Source organism: Marasmius oreades, chromosome 9 (genome assembly GCF_018924745.1).
Source record: "Marasmius oreades isolate 03SP1 chromosome 9, whole genome shotgun sequence".
Lineage (NCBI taxonomy): Eukaryota > Fungi > Basidiomycota > Agaricomycetes > Agaricales > Marasmiaceae > Marasmius > Marasmius oreades.
The window spans coordinates 241502-252811 of record NC_057331.1 but is presented as its reverse complement, the minus strand read 5'-3'; the positions used below and the strand labels follow the sequence as shown (position 1 = coordinate 252811).

At 45.6% G+C, this 11310-nt stretch overlaps 6 protein-coding genes across 6 annotated transcripts; 3 read left to right on the top strand and 3 right to left on the bottom strand.

Moving 5' to 3' along the window:
- Positions 1-137: 137 nt before the first annotated feature.
- Positions 138-494, bottom strand: E1B28_013017 (uncharacterized protein; the record flags this gene model as incomplete). The annotated part of the gene is made up of 1 exon (XM_043158166.1): positions 138-494. One exon carries the CDS (start codon positions 492-494, stop codon positions 138-140), a length of 357 nt encoding a protein of 118 aa, XP_043003509.1.
- A 1756-nt stretch (positions 495-2250) lies between these two features.
- E1B28_013016 (uncharacterized protein) lies at positions 2251-2564 on the bottom strand (the record flags this gene model as incomplete). Its single annotated transcript, XM_043158165.1, has 2 exons — positions 2251-2426; positions 2453-2564. 2 exons carry the CDS (start codon positions 2562-2564, stop codon positions 2251-2253), a joined length of 288 nt encoding a protein of 95 aa, XP_043003508.1.
- A 1522-nt stretch (positions 2565-4086) lies between these two features.
- E1B28_013015 (uncharacterized protein) lies at positions 4087-5431 on the bottom strand (the record flags this gene model as incomplete). The annotated part of the gene is made up of 4 exons (XM_043158164.1): positions 4087-4371; positions 4434-4985; positions 5054-5344; positions 5405-5431. The coding sequence occupies 4 exons, from the start codon at positions 5429-5431 to the stop codon at positions 4087-4089; spliced, it is 1155 nt and encodes a 384-aa protein (XP_043003507.1).
- Positions 5432-6485: 1054 nt separating this feature from the next.
- On the top strand, positions 6486-8532 carry E1B28_013014 (uncharacterized protein; the record flags this gene model as incomplete). The annotated part of the gene is made up of 13 exons (XM_043158163.1): positions 6486-6764; positions 6827-6919; positions 6986-7020; positions 7072-7251; positions 7315-7483; positions 7542-7553; positions 7610-7701; positions 7767-7862; positions 7932-7993; positions 8051-8124; positions 8235-8251; positions 8314-8386; positions 8455-8532. 13 exons carry the CDS (start codon positions 6486-6488, stop codon positions 8530-8532), a joined length of 1260 nt encoding a protein of 419 aa, XP_043003506.1.
- Positions 8533-8835: 303 nt separating this feature from the next.
- Positions 8836-9741, top strand: E1B28_013013 (uncharacterized protein; the record flags this gene model as incomplete). The annotated part of the gene is made up of 1 exon (XM_043158162.1): positions 8836-9741. One exon carries the CDS (start codon positions 8836-8838, stop codon positions 9739-9741), a length of 906 nt encoding a protein of 301 aa, XP_043003505.1.
- Positions 9742-10413: 672 nt separating this feature from the next.
- E1B28_013012 (uncharacterized protein) lies at positions 10414-10863 on the top strand (the record flags this gene model as incomplete). Its single annotated transcript, XM_043158161.1, has 1 exon — positions 10414-10863. The coding sequence occupies one exon, from the start codon at positions 10414-10416 to the stop codon at positions 10861-10863; it is 450 nt and encodes a 149-aa protein (XP_043003504.1).
- Between the last annotated feature and the right edge of the window lie 447 nt (positions 10864-11310).

Here is an 11310-nt window from a genome sequence, read left to right as displayed (position 1 = left end):
TTGACTTGGACCTCTGAGATATAGGATCCATCAAAAAGTAAAGTCCAACGAATCATGACTACAAGGAAACATTGTTTGACACCGTACTACATATTTTGCGCTCCATATATGAACCAGTGCTTTTACCCTTGCAAGCGCTAGGCAGACCTCCATCCGGTCTTACCAAGATGCGGACGAAACACTTCTCCATGATCTGTCCAACTATCCCAATGTACCGGTCCTTTTTCCTCATCTCCACGACCTTTCTTACCTCTAACCACATACGACGAAGCCACAGTAATCGTCGGGGTGACATGCGATTTAAGTGCCACCGAATCATCCCACGGAAGCTGATGCTCACTCGAACTCTGCGCAGCCGCCACAGGTTTCTTAAACCTATCCAAAATCGTCGCAGAAAGACGGCTTTTGAGTTCGTTTATGAGGGCTTCAGGAGCTGCAGGAGCTTCAGCAGCTTCAGCAGCTGTAGATTCGATGTGTTCTTCCCCCCATAGCATCGACGACGTTGAGCACGATCTTGTTTGGTACGGGGATGAGACCGTGGATTTTGGTGCCTATGGTACGTTTAGTCTTGCATGCTCCGTAGTTGGATTCGGGTTGGCGGGCGAAGACGCTGATAGAGCCGATGTGGATTTGTTTCTGTGTAAGATGGAGGGGTTTTTTCCAGTAATCAGGCAGGTTAATGACAGGAATGGTTTTTTTTTAGAACTGACGTTGTTTTTATCCATATAGGTGACTTGAATCGAGTAAGGGCCGTTAAAGGCGAATTCAGGTGCCTGAACTCCTAAGTATAGGCTGACCTCGCTGACAAGGCCAACGAGATCAAATCTAACATTGCGTCCGCATTCGCTACAGCCGTAGCGGCGTACTCCTAAATGTTAGTGATGTCGTAGCAAGGTTCATTCAGTCCCCGTGGTAGAAGTCAAGGGGTTTACCGAAATGTACCTGGGGCTTCTGTGGTAAACCCAGGCTTTGCTCCCTCAATACATAGTTTGAATTCGTGGTCATGTTGAAGTTTCGAAGTATCCTCATTTGAAGCCATTGAATATCAGAAACGCGTAGTCGCCGAACGGGTTTCGGACAGCTTGACGTTTGCATTTATCTTCATTCCTAGCAAGTCGCAGTAAACATGTCTATTCCAGCGTTCCAAGTGGCTCGGTCATCCTCATTAGAGCTAGGTATGCGTTTCCTAAGGCTAAGATGAGGATACAGTAATAGTCACTGGACAAGAGACTACTAGTTTGGATCCTAGCCCTCGATGACACTTCTTTTTCCCGCCAGTATTTCGGTAATCGGGATAGACGAATAACATCGGCGAGTTGACTTTGAAGACCTAGCTGGAGCATGACGGCATCGTTGGACAGACTTACCTGAAAGTAGGTGAGAAGTCAGTTTGAATTCTTCGGAAATAACGCACCATGTCAGTAAATGCATGCATTTTGATTAATGATCTCACGTCGCGACGTCGCTCTCATCTCAAGACATCTTGAGATCTCTTGAGAATATCTCAATAAAAGTACACTCCCCATATTAAATAATACATGCCATTATCTCAAATTTTCCATCTCATTATCTCAAAAAAATAAGATCTCATTGTCTCAAAGAATATATCTCACTGTGTTAAACATCTCATAAGTTTCAATCTCAAAGATATCATAAATCTCAATCTGAATGTCTATGTCTCAATTTCTCAGTAACTGAGATTGCTAGTTGGTATACTAAGCTAAGGTTGAATGTAATAGTGGTGCTAGCAATTTTGATTGCGTTACACCCACGCGTAGGCTGAGGGTCATCTGTTACATGGCTAAGTTAAACTATTATAAGGGTGAAGGGCCTATGCGCGGGTGTAATGCAATCAAAATTGCTAGCACCACTATTACATTCAACCTTAGCTTAGTATACCAACTAGCAATCTCAGTTACTGAGAAATTGAGACATAGACATTCAGATTGAGATTTATGATATCTTTGAGATTGAAACTTATGAGATGTTTAACACAGTGAGATATATTCTTTGAGACAATGAGATCTTATTTTTTTGAGATAATGAGATGGAAAATTTGAGATAATGGCATGTATTATTTAATATGGGGAGTGTACTTTTATTGAGATCTTTGAGATATTCTCAAGAGATCTCAAGATGTCTTGAGATGAGAGCGACGTCGCGACGTGAGATCATTAATCAAAATGCATGCAACGGCAGACCATGTCGAATCATTCCTTCGCCCTTTCCCCAGTATTGACGTACATGAAGCTATATCGACGTCAGCAAGTTCCCAATAACAGCAAAGAAGGTCCACCATTTCTTCCCAGCAGCATGTGCAACGTCCTTCATGTGTTGAATAAGTTTCTCTACCTCTGGATGAAAATCAGGGTTCAGAATAGGGTATCCATATGCCATCGAGAGATCCGCAGGACCGAGTAATAGAACTTTTAACACGTTCGTTAGAACATACGTTGGAGACACCACGAGCCTGACGCCCACGGGCGACTACACGTATCAACCCCATCCAAAGCTGCGATCTTCTCGAGATTCTCGATGCCTTCCTTCGTCTCTATTTGAACCATGCACAGTACATTGTCGTTGAATTTGCCCAAATAGTCTTTAATCGACGTGTTCTAGCTCGTGTGTCCGTACGCGCTTCCAAAACCTCTCCTGCCGACTGGAGGGAAACGACAGTTATCTGCGGCCTTCTCTGGGGTTGAAACCTGATTTAGATATTGTTATTCTCGTGACTGAGAGCTTCTGACCGAAAGACAAACCATTGGTACAATGACACCTATTGAGTTATTGAGAAAAGAACGAGAGGAACTTGAGGAAAAAAGAGCACACACCTTTCGCACCAGCATCCAAACAATATTTTATCTGCCAACTCGCATCCGAACTTATTCACGCCGCCGGCACCCTGACCAAAGCAGGTAGACCTTCAGCTTGGATAGCTGCAACCTGATTCGCTATTCCAGCTGTCAACGCCGTCAATCCATGTTCACAGTCAATAACTATCCAAGCGAGACGAGGGCCGGATTGGGCGACTGTTCGAGCGGTGATAGAATCCTCCATTGGTTGCGAATGTTCCAAAGGTCCTCTTGTTGGGTAGGATTTCGACTGGAAAAAAAAAAGCGGATGACGATATACGCTGGCAAGAGTCTCGCACGCGTGTGCACCGGATTTGTATTTTTGCGAGAATGTGGATTGCGTGGAAAGGAACCTCTTGTAAGGGATTAGAAGATTACAAGTGGGAATTTTGAATTATTGACAACAAACAGCATGCGACTTAGAGTTGACTTGGAGTTATGACTGTCGCTGCTAGAGACGTTTAGGTTGACTTCGCCAAACATGTGCAAGCGCTGGATTGCCGTTTTTGGTTCCGGCTTGCCTCGATCGCGGCTTTCAGCCGAGCTGTAGACGCTCACGTGCTGGGAAGTTGGAACGTAATTTAGAGTAGCGCAAAAGCGAACAAAGGAACCATAGGTTGTCTTCTCCCCTCATTCCACTAAAACGATCCATTGTAAGTTCTTGGTCAGACTGGATACCTGTTCTGACGTCAAAATTTTCCAGAAGAACGACTCACTTTCCGAATTTTGAAACAATGCTTCCGACCGAAATCCCAGAACGACATTCAAGTTCTCCCGAAAGATTTTCTAGGATCCAAATCGTCATACAGTACGTTGAATAAGTACAGTTTTTGTGAGATCCCTTTACAGCCATTTGCATAAAGCTTGAGACTTGTCAATCATCTGTTTTATATAGAAATCAACGACATTGACACATACCTTATCAGTACTGGTGTCCTTTCCGGACCCTCCCAGTAGGAGCGGAGCAGCGCCAGGGTAAACGGCGTCAATCGGCGTCGAAGGCCGGCAGGAGAGTACGACACAAATACATCCGGGAGGCCCGGGGAGGACTAAGGGCACCAAATTGTTTAGATTTCTATATAAACTACATGGTTGATCAGTCTCAACCTTTATGCAAACGGCTGTAAATTATCAACGTAGTTCTCGTCACGGACACGGTCTAATCGGAACTTTCAACCCAACCCTTTCCTTTAGCCCTCCCTTGACATCAATTCCATCACTCATCGAAAGTTGTTCAAGTGCTCGGACTCCACACCCCATCCTTACTGACAACCTCAACTATTTTGCCAAAATCCCCATCATTATCAGGTGACCCTGTCTCAAACCCAAGCCTAATCTCCGTGCTCCCAGTCTGAGAATCCTCCGTTCCCATCGCATACAAAACGCTGCGACCAAACAGCTCGAAGGAGGCTTGATTTTCGATGCACTCCGGGCAATCAGAGCCTCCCACCCATCCACTGCCACCAGTCCAACGGATTTCGGACAGAATGAAATCCGCGTTACCGTAAAAAACTCGTATCTACACAAAACCAGGGAGGCGTCAGTTAAAGAATCACCAAGAAACCCGTGTACGGTACATACATCGCCGAGATCGCTCGCCCCTTGACCTAACTGTACGACCGCAAGCGGACAATCCTCGAACATTCCATTCGCCGGAACAATCGAAGTTTCAGCCGCAACATGTCCAACCGAAAACGCGTCCGTGATCGTCACAGACTTAAGGTCTCCCATTGCCTGGTTTGTAAAGTCTCTGTAAAGCAAGAACGAAGGCTTATTATCAGCTCCTTGAATAGCAATAATATCCCCAAATGCATCCGTGTTGATCTGTGCCGGAGTGTTCTGAGACGTAACCAAAGGATGTAAACTCCACACCCCATTTTGTCTCTCAGCTTCCGAAACCGTAACAGCATCACCCGTAGAGCTCGGTGGCACAAACACAAGCCGAATCTCGGCCGTGCTGGCTGTATTACTGGTCCACATCGGGAACAAAATTTTACTCGCTCGGAGGATTTTGAACGACACCTGGTTGTCGATACACTCAGGACAGGCGGAGCCTCGTGTCCACTCTCCGGTAGTAGAGTCCCGACGGACTTCAGAGATAACAGTGTCTTGGTTAACGTAGAAAACGCTCAGCTATTAAAAAAATGGTAGGAGGTGAGTATTTAAAGAGAAAGACGGATCTGAAGAATAAAACCCCATACCTCGGATGCATCCAGCGTTACAGCCGCAATCGGACCACCAATAAACAACTCCGCATTCGGTACAATCGATTCGGTGTTTATAATTTCAGAACCATCTTCGGATACCGTCGCAGCTATGAGATCTGCTGAAGCCACGTCTTGGTAAAACAAAAAAGCGGGATGGTTATTGGCCCCTTGAACGACTGCGACGTCTTGGATAGCTGGGACATTCGGGAACGTTGCTGCAAGGTTAGCGGTTTGCGATGAATTCGTCGGGGCCGCATGGGTGCAATGAGCGAGGAAAGGTAAGGCCTAGGGGATGTATCACCATGAGAAGGAACTAGAGGAACGAATGAAAGACGTGAAGCGCACCAAAAAAAGCGATTTGGATGAGACCATAGTTGTGAAAAGTCCTGAGGAGGGCTTGAAGATAATATGAGCTAGACTGTATGTTTTTATACGTTCAGGCGTGCCCTATAACATCGGGAGAAAGGCAATATAGAACCAAATTGTTATCAAGTTCATTTCTAAACACCGAGACTCGGCGAGTGTTACTTTTGACAGAGAGCCTGCACGCACGAGTGCCAGAAGGTGCGCTGGTACGGTGGTAGTAATCACAGCTGATGATATGTTTTCCTGAAATATCTTGTTCACGGGCAGACTGAATGGATGCTCAGCGCTTACCCGATTCTACCATCTACGGTGACTTTCCCATGATTACCGATGGCACTCGAGGGGTTTCCATCTAATAGAGATTGAATAGAGACAAAACAAAACGAAAAACATGGGAGGTCTTGGGGAAATCAGTCAGGGTAGGACGGGGGAAAACCCTCGAAGTCGAAGAAAAGAACACGTGGTCTCGTCTTTGGTCCCGGCGGTTAGACCGTCACGCGCACGCGTCAACTCACCGTTTACTCTCAAGCTTCGGTGACTTTCTCGCTGGTTATCATGGTCTCAATCCTTCTTTGCGTTACCAATACATCCGCTCAACCTTGAATGCAAGACGTCAAAAGGAAGATGCCGCAAGGTCTTCTCGGTGTTCTCGCCTTCAGAAAGCCGTTCACAACTGCCGGCAGAAGCAGTCTCAACCTTTAACCTGTCCTTCATGAATAAAAGCTGTCAATCATCAGATGGTATTCTTTCAGACTCGTGGACCGAACCTTACTTATTTGTAACCCACACTACGAGCTCTCTGAACCCGCCTCAATTCATCGTATGTACCTTTGGTCAGCCCGGTGACTTCAAGTTGACTGAGTCAATAGCGGAGTCAACGAAATGCCGCTCTTAGCTTCTAGCTCCGCTGTCAGTTCCCGATATATCATAACCACAAAAGCCGAAGCTCAATCAGTCAAATATTCAAACCCGCTTATAGTCTGTCTACACGGTACCTTATAAACGTTCCTCGATCGTCGTCTTAACTTGCATTGGCAGCACCTCCCTCACAACTACAAAGATGCCTGACATCTCGGTCCCTATCGTCGGTCGCGAACACACAGGCGTCCACCCACGTCTTTCCATAGATGAACTGCAAATTGAAACCAAACAGTTCGCTCTGTCCATCCTGAGCTACCTCATTATCCAATATCGCAACGTCGGACTAGAGCCTCAGCCGGGGTGCAATATGACGGTGTACAGCGCCATATTCAGCGAGTTGTTGATGTTTGGCGTCAAACCACCCGAACAGGCGTTAACCTTTGCTCGTATTGCGGGCATCCACGGGCTTCCGTATGAGGTGGGGAGAGCAGTTATTTGATTTTTTTCTCAACTATTTGACAACTCATTACTTATATCTAGGAATGGAAAGGCGATCCTAGTCACGACGCGAAGGCCGATTACGACGAAAACGATCCAAAGGATACGGAACCAAAGCCATCACGGTTTGGTGGGGTGAGCTAATAATTCTTGTTCATTCCTTCGCCGTAATGAGATATTCTGCCTGCCTCGTCTGTGTAGTATTGTAATCACGGAAGTGTCCTCTTCCCAAGCTGGTGAGCAAATTCTTTCTGCTAGAATTTCTTTTCTAATGTACCCACCTTTAGGCATCGTCCCTATGTTATGGCTCTTGAGGTATGTACTGAAACAGCCTTGTCTTGGGTCCAGCTCAACAACCCACCACCAGCAATCCATAGGAGAAGTCGCAGTTGCCTTCGCGAAAGCTCTCGACTACACCGGTATATTCGCAGAATATGGGCAGATACAGCCGCTGCCTTACGATTCCCGTACGTTTTTCATTGATCTTGATTGGTGACCTTCTTTTCTCAACAACCTTCCTTCGGGGCCAGATGGTGGGATTGGGCTGATAGCGACGTAGCACAGAACGGGTTGCCAACTGTTTTTTCTGACGACAGGCTCGTTCTGGAGTTCTACTCCGGATGTGCGATGGGGGTGTTTAATCCGCTCTCTTTTTTCCCATTCCAGTCTATACCCAAGGGATTTAAGGATGTTACGAATGTATGTTCAGCATGCTCGATTCTGGATGGCGAGGTTAACATATTTTGTTTCTTTTTAGTCTGATAACACTGTGCGTCAGTACCGTATCTCAACCTCCTCACATTTCTCATCGGCTCGACTTGACAGATGACCGCCTATTTCTCCCAATGGATGCGAACAATTCGTTACGCTCCCAGTAGCCCCGAGATTCAGGACAACGATACTGCAGCGCTCAATGCGTAAGTTTTTTGGTCGTGGGGCAGCCACTGTCAGTGTCTAATATGAACTCTCGGATCCGCTCCAGGGCCTTAATACAAGAAGCCCCGACTCTAAGAAACCGAGTAGCGTCGTTGTTTACTTTGCCAGCGACGAAAAGTCCTCAAACGTCTGCTTCTCACACGTACGTTCACTTCCATTCTGGTTAACCTTGCACCTTGGAAAGGTTTAATACTTATTTGTTTTTTTCTAGCTTTGATGAATTCTTAAACCACACCGTTCAATCCACGAATGAATTACACTATTATACGTCTGGTATGCCTTATTATCTTTTATCTGCGTCCCGTTTTGTTGACTTGAGGGAATTCTAAGACTCCCTCGAAGGAGTTCACGATTCGATGCACGACATTCTGGGCGGAAATGGTAATATGACATATCCAGACTATGTGAGTGCTTGCTTTGACAGTAAATTCACGTCTCTCATTTAAACGAAATGCATGAAACGTCACGCTTTGACTAAACGAACGATCTTGTTTTCCCTGATTCACTTTTCAAGGCTGGATTCGATCCTATGTGAGTAGCATTTTACTTATATCCTCTCCATACGGCTGGTTTATCATCATTTTCGTTTTCAGATTCTTCCTCCATCACTGCAACGTCGATCGTCTTTACGCGCTCTGGGAATATGTGTATCCAAAGGAATGTTATGTGCGTTCTCCCCTTTCATGTTTACTGCGGTATGCCTTTCTTTCTTCTCATTCACACTCAGATGATAGATCGGACAATGGAATAACCCCGAGGATCAATCTGATTATTCATTCACACAAAGCACCGGGACTTACAGCGGTTTGTGAAATGGTTGCGACGCGCGGGAAAAGTGACATGTAAATACACGAAAAATAAAAGAATACACTCAATTTTCTTTCTCTTCAATACACACTACATTCGCTATCTACACTCCTTCTACACCTCTCATTCTATCATAATACACCTATAATGGGCAAAGGTAGTTCATTAGAGTCTCTCCGAATGTGTAATCACTCACATGTACTCGGATTCCCTTCTAGGGATAAAAAAAAAAAGATAACACGCAAAAGCAACCCCCACTCCAACTCTTCCAGTGCGTAGCAGTCTCTGAATATCCAGCATATACTGACATGCTGATAGAATCAATAAAAATCAAGATACCAGCACAACAGAAGCCACCACTTATCAATATCAGTTCATCTCCACCTGCTGGTCCTGCCCCCAAATCTCCAGACATCTTCTCTGCCGAGTTCACTCCCAAGAAACCCTCCTCCATCATCACCAAGCCATCTGTCCTATGGTCTGACCACGAAGCCGACTACAATATTTCACCCATTGCATTTCATACGCCAACCCGACAGTCCAGTAATAATTCCCCTGCTATCTGTGTCTCGTCACTGCCACCACTTCCAAAATTTCACAAGCGTATCCGTACTCTCATCAAAAATCTTCCCTCACCTAACCGAGATGGCCCAGTGGAAATCACTAGTGGAGATGAAGCATTGTCGCTGTCGGGCTCAGATGATTCACTCATAACCTCACCTCGAAAAATTCAAGTTCCCATGAAACGTTTGCATGGCCGGCCACGTAAGGAGCAGCCGCAGCCCTCGGAGTCATTCTGTGTAAAGTTATATGTTGAGGTTCTCGGAGAAATGAAGATGGAGCAGACGAAGTCAAAGCGTGGTGCTCCTAAGATGGTTATGGAGGAATCTCAACTCTTTGGCCCTCAGAACTTGACAAACATGGATACCTATGAAGACTTTCTTGAGGCATGTGCTGACATGGTGCATAGTGATCCCAAGAATCTCGCCATTGCGTCAATGTCGTGGTCTTTCACTAAAGATGGAAAGTCGGTCAGGTCAAAAGGTCAGAAGACAGGTGCGGGATTACCAATCATGGACAATGTGGGCCTCAGTTCAATGATTGACGACATTCGGGCTCTCGTCGATGACAAAAAAGCGGTGTGCAAAGTCATGATTACTATGGGATGCCCACTCAGGCCAGGGAATAGCCTTCCAGTGTGTTCTTTGTTGTAGATCAATGGAGTTGACCAGCAACTCCGGCAAGCGCAAACACAACTATTAGAATATTCCGGTTATTTCTCTCCTACTTTCTTACTCAGCTACTTACTCATCTTCCTCAGAACACAGTACATACAAGAACATTCTAGATACATGGACTACTAGTATATAAACCAGATGTAAAGCCTACACAATATATAGAGTTCTTTCCATATTTCCACAATATTCTTTTGTTCTTCTCCCCAGTTTTGCTAACCTCAAGTGTGCTTTAGCCATGGGCAACAGACTATGTTGCTCCTGAACCTGCCAAGGCAACCATCTCAAACATGGATTCCCTAATTGGCAACTTTGTAAGCATCCCATCATTCGGCGAGTGCTGACTGACGATGATTCCAGCACAACCTTGATACCAGATTGAAGCCGATTGTTGACAAACTAAAAGAGACGTATCCCCATGGCAGCTGTACTCTGCATAGTGACTGACACTGCTTTCATTACCCCGCTCATGGCTGGCATTTTGACTTAAATGACAACCGGCTCAAAGTATGGGCTCAAGCTATAGTAAGTCATGATGTTTATTACTGTTCAAGATCTGATTGCTTTATAAAGTTCCGTAACCAAACCAACTACCTTTTGCCCCCGCTAGGCAGCGTCTTTTTCAAGCAGAACCAGACAATTCGGGATCCAATGCCAGCCCCTCCAGCAGCTCTGCCAACTATACCAGCAACTCCAGCACCAACGTTCACCAGTTATCATTCAGCCCCATATTCGGCAGTGCCACCCATGATGCCCCCATATCCAACTTACTTTCCTGGACCTTATCTAGGAACACCATACGGACCTGGTTTTCTTCAGCCACCATCAATGCCTGCCACCAAGTCTATGAGATCATCCAGTCCCCCGATTCATAGTCCCGAAAAGAACAACAACCCAATCAATACTAATGACTGGTGTCGTGAAAGGGGACTTGGCGAGACAGGCATTGCAGCATATCTGGAGGTTCATGCTGGCTTCTGCATTGGTGATAAGCTTAGTTACGTTGACAATGGTGGCTGGGAGAAGGCTGGAATCAAGCCTGTACATTGGAAGAGGTTTCTTGACAAGTATAGACACTGGTCTCGAGAGAGACGTAACTAGTCATTGTTATATCTCATATTAGTATCACCACTTTTAATGAACGTATCCACTATCTTTAAACCATCCCCATGCCTTCTCTGGAGTAACTGCAGTCATACAAGCCTCAATGAGGTCAATTTCGGGGAATTCACTGTCCTGTAGCTTCCAGAACTGTTGTTGGAGATAGCTTTTAACTGTAAAGCTGTCAACTGATTGTTTGCAGAAGAAGATTGGGAGCAGACCTGCACTGAAGCTCTCCTCAATTGGATTGAAGTCAGGAGAGTATGATGGTAAGAATAAAAGAATAGCACCAAATGCTTCAACAGCCTCTCGAAGGGCTTTGCTCTTGTGAGTGTTGCAGTTGTCGAGGATGATGATGCTGAAGGGACCTGGATATGGTGTCATCTTGGGCAGCTATAAAGATACTTTAGTGATCGAGAGGTCCAGGAAAGAGTGATGTGACATACC